We start from the raw sequence: 14,592 nt of genomic DNA, 5'->3' as shown, positions 1-14,592 counted from the left end.
TGAACATAATCAAGCTAATACAACAGGTCCATAAGAGCATCCATAAAACTGAGTCATCACCACCCAAGGTCTAACATGAAACCGATACTCACAAGGGCAAGGACAAAAGGACGACCCACAAAGGTACTCTTAACAGGACAAAACGACAACACACTAGCGAACGTAGGGACAAGTGTCATCACACAACCTGGTATGGTTACCATGGCAAGTCTTCATAGGTCCCGACCCCAAACACTGGGTCACCCTGGCAACCTAATCCGAGCTTCCGGCCCATCCAAGCCTCATTTGGACCCACACATCCTCTCGTGAAGACAAGGATGGTGGTTTGCCATTTCAGGCCTTCTCACAGCATGTCGAGTCTATGTTAGCACTCGTCCCATGTGTGAGGCACATTTATCTTACTTAGAAATTACATTCTAATCTACTGTTAGGTTATCACTTATTAGACTCACTTTCGACGGGTTACCCAACAGCCACTTTGGGCGCGGCCCCCAATCGAAAGCCACTTTCCCATACGACACTAGACCAAACTTAGACGAACTCAAAAACCAAGGAATAGACATGGTCAGACAAACGGAGTTCAAGAAGGGAGAAACAACTATCTGGTCAAACACGACTCAAAGATGACCACTTACAGACGGTACTCTAACTAGAGACCTGACAAACTAAGGTCAACCACGAATCACCATTCGACACCCACACAAGGGATATGACCAACTACGACAACACCACAATACAACAGTCAACTCGAAATCGAGGACTGAAACAGGTACCCCAAGTCAAGCCATACGACAGGGTCCTATCAAACAAAGCACTCTTGCCATTTCATAATTAAAAGCGAATACAGAAATTAAACTCGCATAGGCAATAATCGGAAAAGACAATATTCAACAGATGCAATCTTTCTAAATTGATCTAAACTTAAAACGTCGATCAAGTTTTCTACAAGATCCAAATCAGATTACAGTTATCTACCTCATCAAGGGATAAGTTGTTCTTGGTTTTCTAACTCCTTAAGGTTCAAAGCATCGAACAGACATATTAAGCCATAATGAGTTTTTAAACCAATTCATAGTAATAAATCTCAGACAACCATTAATCAATTAAATAAGATATTTAATCTCCAATCAAAACGTCATTGACATACTGGCTCAAAACCAACCTCTATAGTTTCATATTATTTCTCAAGCCCAGATGCTTTATACGGATCACGGAAATATAATTATAAAAAGAGAATCTAATGAAGATAATCATTTCCAAAAGCACATCATTTAAATTCAAATATCCACCGATAAATATTTCACTTACTTCTCAATTACTCAAATGATATGTTCTGGAATAATATTTAACATCATCAATTAGTAATTATAACATATTTCAACACTTTTCCAATAACATAATATTCTATTTTGTTTTTAAACAATACTACCTCAATTAGCCAACTTCCCTAATCAGCTAGAAGGTAAGATATAAATTTATTAGTCCAAGATCAATCAGAATATAATCGATAATATTCAATTGCGAAATTACTGTTGTAGAACTTAATTAGAAAGAGTGCATAAGTCATGAAATGAAATTGAATAATGATTAACCTATAAACTCCATTATAAACTTAATCAATATCAAATTAACATTTATCAAGATTAATGCCACCTTAATCATAATTAAGAACTAATTAAAACTTAACATTAAAATAATATTTAAAAATATTATATGCATTTTTTTTTTAATACTAAAAAAATACATTAAAAAAAACATTTTTTTTTAAAAACTAATTTAAAACAAAGCATTTTAAAAGGGGCGAGGGTGGGGCCCACCTCCCAACGGGGACGGCTGGGCACCCAAACCCTAGCCGCAGGCGGGGATATGCGCGGGCGGCGCCACAGTGGTGCCCACAGGTCCCGCGGTGCCCTGCGGCCACCACCGTGAGCCGCGGTCACTGGTGGACTGCGAACAGAGGTAAGGGGAACGAGCGGGGGAGGGGAGGAGGAGCGGGTGGAGCTCCGCTCCCCGCCCTCCAACCCCAAACCAACAGTTAAAAACAAACACCCGCACAGCTCGGTAAAATATATTAACATTTCGCCCAATTCGATATTTTTTTTTTTTTCCATTATTTTAAAACGGCAATCAAAATTTGTTTTATAGTTTCGGTTTATACTCAGATCCGGTTACAATAAAATATGTTTTGGGTAACCACAATGGGATATCAAACCACCCAAGCAAAGAGATGGGGAATAACAAAACCTCCAACAAAATCTCCAGCCAAACTCCAAATGGGCCAAAAAGGAAACTATTTTTACCACAACGATTCAGCTATGCTAGCAAGAACACCAGGCATAGGCAAAGATCTTAACCCACAAATCCAAGATTAAAACTAAAATCCATTTCAAAAAAATGGAAATACACATATATTTTTTTTTAAAACCAAATGGATAAACAAATCCTACCTGATCTCGCATTCCTGGCAAGATCTGCCGAAGAGCCCCCAATCTGCAGCTCCCAAATCCTTCCTTCTCCATCCAAAACCCCCAAATTTCTTCTCCAAAAAATATTTTTCCAACCAAAAATTTCCCAAAATTATCTATCCTCCAAAATTTCCCCAAATATTAGGTTATATGGAAGAGTTGACCAAAATTCCATTTTTGGAATTAAAATTTTTATTTAAAAATAACTCTCCAAATTAATTCTTTTCTAACTATAGCAACAAATTAACTTGCTTTTCAATTCAAAATTGATTTCTCATTTAATTCAATTTAACCTTTCTAATTTCAAAAGCCAACAGAATACAATTAAATCTATTGCGATAAAATACAAAACTTTATTTTCAACAGCATATCCAAAATGCATTAATATTCAAAATCGGCTATTTAATTGAAATTACTCCCAAATTAAAACGAGCAATCCAATATCAACAAAAATCGCATAACGAAATCCCGATTAATCAAGTCCATTAATCTCTAATGCACAAATACATATTTAATCAAAATAATTACTAAGGACTAATTAATCAATTTAACCAAACACACCAAGCATGAAAATCGAGAAGGTCAACCAAACAGACGACTCGCAAACCCAACCAAAAAGGGATTACCGACGACGACTGACGATGCTCACCTGAGCACGACTATGGTCAACTAGGGTCTTACGACCACCTAATCCAACTCTAAGGATAAAAGAGGTACACTCAAACCTGCAAATTCAGGTGAAGACGAACCTCGCACTCATGCGGCGTTGTACCTGAAATCTCCTGCAACCAAGAGTCATACATGCATACATATATAAAATTTAATGAAAGCGTTAGTCCGATATCAATACCACGAAATAGGAACACTAACAACTTGCATACAACTAATGTGGAAACCACATCAACAGCTATGCGTTAAATCAAACATCTGACTATAACATTAAATTACGATAACTAACCAAGATTAAACCAAGATTAGAGATTGATTAGGGTAGGGGTACTACAAGATATATGAAAGCATTGACTCAATCTTTGAGAAGATGAAGAACACCATAAATGCAAAAAAAAAAAAACTTTGAAAAAACTTTCATCAAACAAGTGCACACAATTATTGAAGAAAGATGGAACACAATGACCACCCCACTATATCTTCTTACCTTTGCATTGGGTCCAAATACTATAGCATTGAGATTCTTTTTGTGTGAACAAAAATTGCCCTATATAGAGATTTTGAAGTTGTTGAAAAGTGCAATACATCATTTGATAGACTCTTCCCTTATCTTGATTTGCAAGATGCAGTCATAAGTGAGTTCATTAATTTTGTACACTCAAATGGTCAATGTATTGAGGCAATTGGTGCTAAGTCTAAGAAGGATGCTCACAATTGGTGGTACTTCCATGGCCAAAAATTCTAAAACCTACAACCCTTGGCAATCGAAATTTTATCACAAATTTAATAATTTTTTATATTTTAGTCTTTAAAGTCTCAACTTTTCTGTATAGTTTTTTAATTTTATTTCTATTTTTATAATATACAACTCTATCTCTTTACTTTGTCTCCATAGATTGCTAGTTCATCTGCACCCAAGAGGAACTGGAGCAGACTTAGAGCAGACTACAAAAGAAGAATATATGAGAGATGAAGTGAATAAGATTCAAACTTAAAGGAGACCTATGAGCAGATTTAAAGAGATCTATAAGTAGACAGAAAGAAGCAGACTTAAAAAAGATTTATGAGCAAACCTATGAGAGTTTATGAGAAGACCTATAAGTAGATGTGAAACAAAATTACATTGGCAGATTTATATGTGCATCAACTTCATCCTAGTGAAGGCTATGACTAGTTTACAAAGGGAAGAGAAAGGGGATCAAGTAGAAATCTGAATAAATAAATGATATTCAGCATACAGTCCCTATGAGTGCTTGGCTTTGATGCATAATGCATAGACCATGATCTTACTGATTTGTTATTTTGTCATCCACATAGAAATGGATGTAATTAACATATTATCGTTAATATATATATATACATATATATAATTAACGATGATGAAGATTCCTTAAAAGATTATAGCCAATCCACCATCCCATTATGGAGGGGAGGAAGGACATATGAGGAGGGCAAGTTGCAAAAAGGTCCATTCAAGTAGTGATAACCCCAAGTGAGGCTGGAAGGCCAGATGGCGGGTGCCATTAACGAGCTCCTGGGTTTGACAGATAGGCTCAATGCACCTTGTATGATCTCCTAGGTGCTTCAAAGTGTGGATGGAATGTTGGGAAAATCCTAAAGGGAATCCATCTCCCTTTAGGCAAATGACAGTGCTAACTGTTTTTTCAATCCACTAATATGCTTCATATTTGAACCGGCAACAAGCATGTCATCAACATATAAACAGAGGAAAATATAGCTACCGTCATGCATCCTCTTAAAATAAACACAAAAATCAGAATCACATCTACTATAACCTTGTGCAGCCATAAAACTATCAAATTTCTTATACCACTGTTGGAGTGATTGTTTTAGGCCATATAGACTCTTCCTGAATTTGCACACTAAATCCTCCTTACCTCTAACCTCATAACCTTGTGGTTGTTGTACATATAATTCTTTTTCCAAATCCCCACAGAAAAATGTTGTTTTGACATCTAGCTATTCAAAATGCAAATTTTCTACAGCTACAATATTTAGAACAGTTCTAATAGAAGTCATTTTGGCAACTGGAGAAAGCATTTCATCAACATCAATACCCTTTTTTTGGGCAAATCCTTTTACCACGAGTCTAGCCTTATACCTTTTCTTGCCTCAGCTTATAAACCCATTTATTTCGTAAAGCTTTTTTTTCCTGCAGGCACCTTGACTAAATCCCAAGTTTGATTCTACAGTAAGGAATTCATTTCTTCTTTCATTCCTTGCTCCCATTGTTCTTTGCTATCCACCTGTAGTGCTTCCTCATACCCTTTTGATTCACCAACATTAATTAATAAAATAGAATATAAAGGAGAAAATCTTTCCGGAGGTCTACTTAACCTTGTAGAACGTCTAAGAGTTGCAAGAGTTTGTGGTACTTCTTGTTGTTGCTGAGCATTAAGTACCAACAGAGTGTTACTCTCTAGAATAGCATCCAACACCACAGTCTTTCTTTTGTTGTCTCTGTTTCTTTTCCTGCAGCTAATCCTTATACAAAACCTTTTCATTGAATATAACATCTCGACTTCTAATAATTTTCTGATTTTCCATATCCAATGAAGGTACATTTTTTAGAATTGGCTTTTAACTTGGTTCTATATGCAATATCAACATGGACAAAAGCATCACAACCAACAGTTTTAAGAAAATAATAACTCAACGGTTTATCTGTCCATGCCTCCTCTAGAATACCACAACCCAAAGAAACTAAAGGTCCTCTATAAATTAAATACACAGCAGTATGTAAAACCTCTGCCCAGAAATGTAAAGGCAGCCCAATATTCAATCTCATGCTCCGTGCATGCTCCATTATTGATTTGTTCATTTTCTTAGCCACACCATTTTGCTGTGGAGTTGTTCGAACTGTCTTTTGCCTACGAATTCCATTAAATGAACAATAAACTTCAAATTCTTTGTTGCATTGCTCACCTGCATTATCAAATTTAAGACACTTTAATCTTTTCCCTATCTCATTTTCAACCAAGTTTATTCCATTTTTTATAACTTTCAAATACATCTGATTTCTGTTTTAGGAAATACACCCATATTTTCCTAGTTGCATCATCTATAAAAGTGACATAATAATGAGAGCCTCCAAGAGAAGATACTTGAGCTGGTCCCATACATCCACATGCACAAGCTCCAATTTCTCAATTTTATTTTGTTTTTCCATCTTTAAGATATCTTACCGATTTGCATCCCATATACACAAATTTCACAAAAATCCATGTTAATTTGTTTTAGATCTGGCAGCAACTTCTTAGAGTAAAGAATTTTCATATGTTTCTCACTCGTATGCCCAAGTTTATGGTGCCACAATGCTGATTTTGCCTCTGCTGCAACTGCTGTAGCAATTTCTGTAGTTTTTGTTGTCTCTATCTCTATTCTTGTTGCAACGGATGTAGCTGCCTCTGCACTTTTTGTTGTCTCTGTGTCTATTCCTGCAACAATGGCTGTAGCTTTCTCTGTAGTTTTTCCCACAACAGTTTTTGTAACAATGAGGGTAGGAAAAACAATATCACCAATGCATAAATATAAAGTTATTACCTTTAAACCTTTTGCAACTACTAATGCACCTTTGATAACTTTCCAAAGTTTATCCGTAAATGTAACTACACAGCCTTCAACTCCAAGCTGCCTTGCTAAAATTAAGTTTCTTCTTAGTTTTGGAACATGCCTTACATCTTGTAGCAACCATTGATTTCCATTTTACAATTTTAACTTTATTCTTCCCTTTCCAATATTTTGGAAAGGTTCATTATCACCCAGATATACCTGTCCAAAATCTCCTTGGACATAATCTATAAAATAATTTCTATGGGGTGTAGCATGAAATGAAGCCCCTGAATCTATTAAATATTTGTAGTTTATGGCTATCTGTAATTGCATTTTCAAGAGGTGAACATGAAGAGGTGATAAATATAAATCAAAGTGGATAAAGTATACTCCTTCCCATGTCCATATTGAGACATGAAGGTCATGCATAAGGAGATCAAGTTTGGGAGGAGAAAAGGTGTCCATTTGGTAATCTGAATATTCACTACAAGCTACAAAGCACTCGGAATGTGTAAAGACTAAGTGGATTTTGGTTTGGCACCCAGGAGGAGTCATTTGAAGAGTTATTTATCATTTTATTATGTCCATTGGCTATTTTTTCTCCAAAGCATGGGTTTTGCAAGTGGTTTTGGCCCCTTGTTTTGGAAAAGCAATGGTTTTTCCTCTCCCATTTGACTATAAATTGGAGCCAAGGCATAGTTGTTTATTGTTTCAAAGTAGTTCCGGCATCAATTGAAGAAGTGTAGCAAAGTGTATTATTGTGGTGTTCTCTCTTTTGAAAAATAATAATATACTTGCCCTCATTCTCTAGAGGAGTTTTTTCCCAAAAGAGTTTCTTCACATAAAACTGGTGTCTCTTTTGGTATGGTTGATTTTATTTTTATGTTGAATGGTGCAATCACATGTTCATTTCAGATTTGAGAATTTTTTCAGATTTGTAATCACATAAGAAAGTTAATATTGCAATCTTTCTTCACCTTGTTTCTCAACAAAAACTTGCCTCTGATAAGCATTTGTTGCAGCAATTGGGGGAGACAGTCTACACTACACATTTTTTTAATGAAGGTCATGTATGAATCCCTAGGTTGCCATAATGTTTAGGATCAATAATGTGAGGTTAACAAGCTAACTCATGTAATATGTGTTTATTTCATGCACATTACAATATTTCGCATACTTATTTCCTGTAGCAATTTCAGATCAAGTAAAAAAATTATAAAGAACACCACAAGAGTAATCTTCTAAACAAATAGACAAACCTTGATAGATCCTACATGGCAATTTTTAATGAAGGGCATTTAAGTCATATCATCTCGATTTTGAGATAAACAAAAAGGTAAAAAAGTGAAATTCTCAAAATGTGCAATTTGAACAGCTGACATAGATGTAACAAAAGCAAATTAAAATAAACTTCACCTTCTCGGCTGCAACACTACGAGGAGGAAACTCAAAGCATGGATTGCAAAAGGTATTGTCTAGATGAAGATAGAGGACTTTTTCTCCACCAAGTGCAGTAAGGAGTTGCTCCTTACCAATCCTAGAACTCTGACCCTGGACCTCCCAACGAAAATCACCAGTGTACAATTCACATCCGGACTTGCCACGAAACAAATACATAACAGCACCTGCTTGACACTCAAATTTAATTTGAATATCAAAACAAGATTATTTAATCTAAATGTAATTGAAAATAGCCAAAAAAGCTTAAGGAATAAAAAATGTTTTTATTGGCATAAATCTTTGAAAATTTTATTTAATGCAAAAATATATGACAAGTTAATACAAAATGGTGATTTTTTAAATCTAATAATTCCTATGACAAATCTATCCATCAAAAGTTATTGTAAAAGATTATAAGTGATGGAAATGGTTTCACAATTACAATCATGTTGTGAATCTTTTTACTAGAATAGAATAATGAAAAATCAAATGGAATGGAGTTACTTTTTACTAGTATAAATTCTATGGTGACCTATTCTATTGAGAAAAATACATCTCTTTAATATGCATAAATTCTTCGGCTAATCACTTTATTTTTTGATAGGTAAAGTGGCCCTCATCGAAGACCCTTGATGGTAAAGCATATAAGGTGAAAAGATAAAAGACAACAGTTTCAACAAGGTATTCCTTGTATTATTGTAGACCAAGCACATACGCTTTAGATAATCCTTCAAATATACAATTTAAAAAAATTAATTGTGGATAAGTAACCAAAAAAAGAAAATCCTCAAATCTCAAATGGTATCTTTGTCAACCAAAAGCTAGAAATATGAAGTGCTACCCGCAACATATTTGAACTACACACCTAAGACCAGGAAGATAAAACAAATATAGAAAAAAACTAACAAACCAAAGATCATTGACAAAGCAACCCAAATCAGGCCAACTCCAAGCCTATTAGTCAATAAGAACAAAGCTTGTTCAAGAAAAAGAGAGAGGAGAGATGGACAGCCTGACAAGAGATGAAGAACTTGGATCTATTATATCTATGTGTGGCTCTTGCCTACCCCTTTGAGAACCATGAAATTTGATACTCAAGCTCTATTTCTACTCTTTTTGTGAGAGTCTAAAGCCCTCCATTTGTAACTTGTAAATTCTCCAAGCTTTCCAACCCCAATATTCCATTTCAATTGGCAATAACAACCCTTTAATACAGCTACCCAAGCCGTAGCCATAATCTTTCAACCCCAACAATTACTCATACACTTCTTGAATTTCTTTTTAAAGAGACATCGTGTGCACATCTACTCCTAAGTCATACCTATAGGTGTTCCAAACCCTACAATCTAGAAGCCTATACAACAGTCCCCATTGTCCTAAACCTATCCCCAAAGAATGAATTGTTCAAAATCTCGCACATGTTCCAAATCTTGGTTGCAAAGTTACCCCAAAGCCTAGTTGCAAAGTTACCCAAACTTCATCATGGATGTTGAGTTGACCTGAAATCTTACTCAATTTACTAAACTATCCTCCCCAAGGACATTATTTATCATTTCCAATATGACACTTCTTCTATACTAGAGTTATTCCTCAATCTCTTATCTGAGATTTTGAAATAAGAACACTATAAGGAGCAACATCATGTTATTTCCCTTTCTTACTAAGAAACCTAAAAATAGAAGAATCCTTCCACTATTTTTCAAAGATCTCAAAGAAGAAAGCAATGGATTACAAAGGCAAAAAGCAACTGAAACACTCACCAACACAAAAATGAAAAATAGCATAGTCAACTCAAGGAAAATAACTAGCATCAATGAATGCGATTGTTGGGGAGGATGTTTGTGTGCTTATCACACATGTTAGCACGTGAGAAGACATAGTATCCTTCCACTAAATCTGCTCTAAATCGTTAGAACAATGGCCAAATATCTGCTGAATGCTAGCTCTCATTACAAATGGGTTGCTGATTGGTTTCTCTAGAATTCAAAAGTTGATTGAAACTATTATTTGATTTAAAATGTATCGTAATTTTAAACAGTGAAAAATTATGTCATATTGAATTATTCACTACAAGCAATAGATCTTCTTTTTAACTTGTTCGAGTTTCACTCTTGTTGGCTTCCTTTGAGTTTTGTAGTTTTGTGGCCCACACAAGGTCGTTAAGTAAATGTTGTAGTCTCAATGAGCACAGATCATTCAATCATGCCACGTTAACTTCATTCAGTGCTATGTGATGGTTTTTTTATGCAGCAGCTTGAGTTTTGGCATCAAGTCCCACCATTGGGCCACATTATTTGATGCGCTCATTCTCTTTTGAACTATGTATCTGTTATTAGCAACGCCCACCACCAAATTGATTCTTTTGTTCTACTTTGTTCACAACCCTTTAACAAGTGCCATGTGGTGTGCTCCAAAGAGTTCAAGTGAAAAGGTAAAAATCATTCATCAAGGAGCAACACAAACCATTTAATCTTGCTGTGATGGATTCTATGTGATTGTCAACAAGGTGCAAAGCTATTTCTTGGTGTTTATCAACAACAACGGCACTTGACAGCTCTTTTTTGGTGTCCATAGCATCTTCTCAACATCCCAAGCAATTCTATGTTTAAGGAACGAATCGAATGGGAGTATTGGCTCATCCATTTCAAATTTTAGCTTGTCCATACAATGTTGCATTCATGCCCAACTACCTCTCCTTACATTGTCCAAAACTTGATAATTCACCAACCAATAATGGCCTATGCACTACTAGCTGTAGAATTCATTGAAACTTTCGATCCTTCTAAGGTGCTCAAGCTACCTTTAAGGGCATTCAAGACATTAGATTTGCAAGGTTATCCCTACTCTCAGCCTCAAGTTTCAAATTTCAAATGCTCTTATTTTTGGTTTTTTTTCTTGGGGGGTGTGCACAAAGGGAATTTCTTTGTGGGTTTGGTATTTTGCAATATATAGTGGCCTACATGGCCATTTTTAATTAAAAACCTATTTCATGTAAATGAGCTATTGAGCTTTGTATGTAAGACATTTTCTCACTTCTTTTGTAATCAAATGGGGCAACCTCTATGCATGCGTCTAGAGTTAGTTAACATTGTATGTCAATGTTCAATATTATCAAAAGTATAATCTAAGATTATTCTTGAAATTCTAAATTATGTGCATGAATTAGTCTAATGCATATATGTTTTATTGTTATTATTTCTCTTGATTACTACACCATATGTTGCAAAGCTTCATTTTGATTGTAAAGGAAAATATATTTGACATGAATATTTTCCTTTATGTTATTCTGGTAATTAGATTTGAGTAGAATAAACTAAGAATCGACCTTGTAATCCCAAAGCTTGAGTTATAGACCTATCCCACATCTGTGAAGCTTTCCATGTTTGTCCATGCATAGTGCATTTATCCTAAACAAATATTTAGACCATCAACAATAACTTTCTACAATATCACCATATATGATTTTTGGGTTCCACAACCAAAATAGAGGATCTTGAGAAAATATAACCCAATCTTGAATTTGCCTTAGGTGCATGGACTAGGTGTTTTTGCTATCCAAAGCCAAAGGTGATGTTAGAACCTTCTATGTCATCACTTGCAACAGAAAAGAGAGGAGATTGACCAACTCAATATTTGCCAAAAGATCTACTAGCCTATATATTCTTTAAAATAGTGTTGAAATTTTACCAATACAAAATTAAGCTCCAAATCTAACACCTCTTTAAGAATACTATCTATTTTAAGCTAGCTTACCAGGTTTGCCCCCTCAGACCCTTGGTCCTGGCCTAGAACGGTTCGGATCCTGGGTTTGGGTCCGGTTCAGCTGTGGTTCGGACAGGGTCCATTTTCCACAAGCCAGGTTCGAGCCATGTTGAACCCGAGCGGCCAACCGACCCAAAAAGACATTTTATGTGCAAAATTTAATTTTTTTTTTAAATCCGCCAGTGAAAAAGTGAAAAATAAACCCTAAAAGTGACTTCAAAAACATAAACTTGGCTCATTTCTCCTCATTTGTGTTGCAAATAGAAGTTTTTTGCTAGCAGGTTGAAGAAAGGGTGAACAAAATTTGGCTTCCAAGGTCAAATAGGAGTTGAAGACTAATTTTTGAAGCTTCAACAAGAGTTGCAGCATCATTTCCACACATTTGCAAGCTCCCATTGGCAGCAAGAGGTAGGTTTTTGAACATTTTTTTCAACTATTTTTGTTTCACAAATTGTCAAACATGAAACATTAATTGTTTTTCATTATTTTGTTTTTATTTTTTATTTTGAATATGTTCATATTATTTCTTGCCATAGGGACTAGAATGGCATCTACCTCTTGTTGAAATGGTTAGCTAGTTCGGATCATATTTTAATGTTGCCTTGTGGCAATTAAAATATTATCTTACTATAATAAGGTTAAGCGATTTATGTCTAATTGGGTTGGGCCCAAATGTAACATGTGGTTAAGCAATTTATGTCTAATAGGGCTGGGCCCAAAAGGAAACGTGTCACAACTTGCAAGTTATGTAGGCCCCAAATTGGGCGCCAAAAAGTGCAAATTAAAATATGTAAAATAAAGGAAATTTGGTTAAAGCTGACTTGGGAAAACTTGAACATGAATCTTGTATATAAACAAGATTCGTTCTACACGACAAACATCTTTTCAAGTGCCGTTAGCCTTATGCAAATTTAGTCAGCGAACCTCTGCCCAAAAGGAAACGTGTCACAACTTGCAAGTTATGTAGGCCCCAAATTGGGCGCCAAAAAGTGCAAATTAAAATATGTAAAATAAAGGAAATTTGGTTAAAGCTGACTTGGGAAAACTTGAACATGAATCTTGTATATAAACAAGATTCGTTCTACACGACAAACATCTTTTCAAGTGCCGTTAGCCTTATGCAAATTCAGTCAGCGAACTTGGAGGTAGAGAGGAATCCATATCTTCATGCTGCTGCAAGTCTATCTGATCCTTGAGCGAATCCATTGGACAACTTGCTGGGCAAGGTGGTGCTCTATACTTCAGTGATCTCCTTCTTCAAGTGGTGTTGATATTCTGCTCTCTCTGAAGACATACTACAGCTGCATATACTAGGTTCAGTCTGCCCTAGATTGGCACTCAATCAAATAAGTAATCTGATTCATGTAATCTGCTTATGAATAAAGGAACTGATCTGAATCTTTGATGATGGGTTTTTCCTCCAAGAGGGAGATTTTCCCAGGGTACTTGTGTCTTGTGTTGTGTGATTTTATTATTATTTCTGCTTATTCTCAGTCTGTTCATAATTTAAGTAATTAGATTAACATCTGATTGCCTAAAATTAACATGGTATCAGAGCCAAGTTCGAATTAGGGGTAATCAGATTGATTGTAGTTGTTCCTCCTCTTTCATTTGCTCTTTTTTTTACTTCATTCGAAATGTTGAACTGTCTCGGGGTTGAAGATAGATTGGATGGTGCATCCAACTTCACGTCATGGAGATTCTGAATCATGCTTGCATTAAATGGAAGTGATCTTGCAAACTTTGTGGAGAGATCTTCCATTGAACTTGAAGCAAAAGAGGAAAAGACTTCATGGAGGAAGAAAGATTTTCAAGCTCAGAGAATGCTGGTTGACTCCGTGAAGGATCATATTGTACCTATCATCTCCAATCTGAAGACTGCCCGCGAAATGTTCAAGACATTGGAAGAGATGTACGAAATCAACAAAACCAGCTGTGCCCTTGCTTTGAAGCAGCAGCTTCATCAAATCAAGATGATGAAAGGTGAATCCGTCATAGCATACTTCATGAGGATTTCTGATTTGAGAAATCAGTTCTCATCCATTGGGAACGTTGTTGATGACAGTGACTTGACCATGCTAGCCCTCAATGGTCTTCTGGCATTTTGGGAGTCTTACGTTCAAGGAATTAGTGCAAGACCAAATCTTCCCAAGTTCGATCGTTTGAGAGCAGATTGCATACAAGAAGAGTCACGATTGATAGCAAGAGGAATTGAGCCTCATCATTAAGATGTAGACAATCAAGTCCTTGCTTCGCATATGGTTAAAGGCAAAGGAAGGAAGTGGGATAGAGACAAAGATTCAGATCCTGCCCCTAAGTCAAAAAGGAAGGACTTATCTCACATCCAGTGCTTTAAGTGTGACAAGAATGGTCATTTTGCTCGGGATTGCAAATTCAAGTCCACTCCTCTTGCTTCCTCTTCAAAAGTTGGCATAGGGACATCTCAAGAGGAGCAAAGGTCAAATGAAGACTTCCTTTTCTAAAAGGAGGAAATGTTAGAGGGAGCTTGTCAAGCTCAGAGGGAGCCAGTTTCTTTCAGCTTTAGAGGAAGCCTCATCTTTTGTGTAATAGTTTTCGTTCCACCCTCTGCGAGTAGGCATGGTGGTGATGCATTCTTCTCTGGGAGAAGTTTGAGGTGAAAGCCCTTGTTCCACCCTCTGCAAGTAGGCATGGTGGACCCACC

At 36.0% G+C, this 14,592-nt stretch overlaps 1 protein-coding gene across 2 annotated transcripts in view; it reads right to left on the bottom strand.

Annotated features, from left to right (window-relative positions):
- LOC131060682 (uncharacterized) overlaps positions 1-14,592 on the bottom strand; it is a 35,368-nt gene that overhangs the window by 13,461 nt on the left and 7,315 nt on the right. For both annotated transcript variants that reach the window (XM_057994003.2, XM_059207540.1), the window contains exon 2: positions 8,124-8,332. In XM_057994003.2, coding sequence (XP_057849986.2) covers positions 8,124-8,332 — 209 coding nt within the window. The remainder of the gene's footprint in view (positions 1-8,123; positions 8,333-14,592) is intronic.

The sequence above is a fragment of the Cryptomeria japonica genome, chromosome 6 (assembly GCF_030272615.1).
Source record: "Cryptomeria japonica chromosome 6, Sugi_1.0, whole genome shotgun sequence".
Lineage (NCBI taxonomy): Eukaryota > Viridiplantae > Streptophyta > Pinopsida > Cupressales > Cupressaceae > Cryptomeria > Cryptomeria japonica.
The sequence above is the reverse complement of the archived record's forward strand: the minus strand, read 5'-3'. Positions and strand labels throughout refer to the sequence as shown.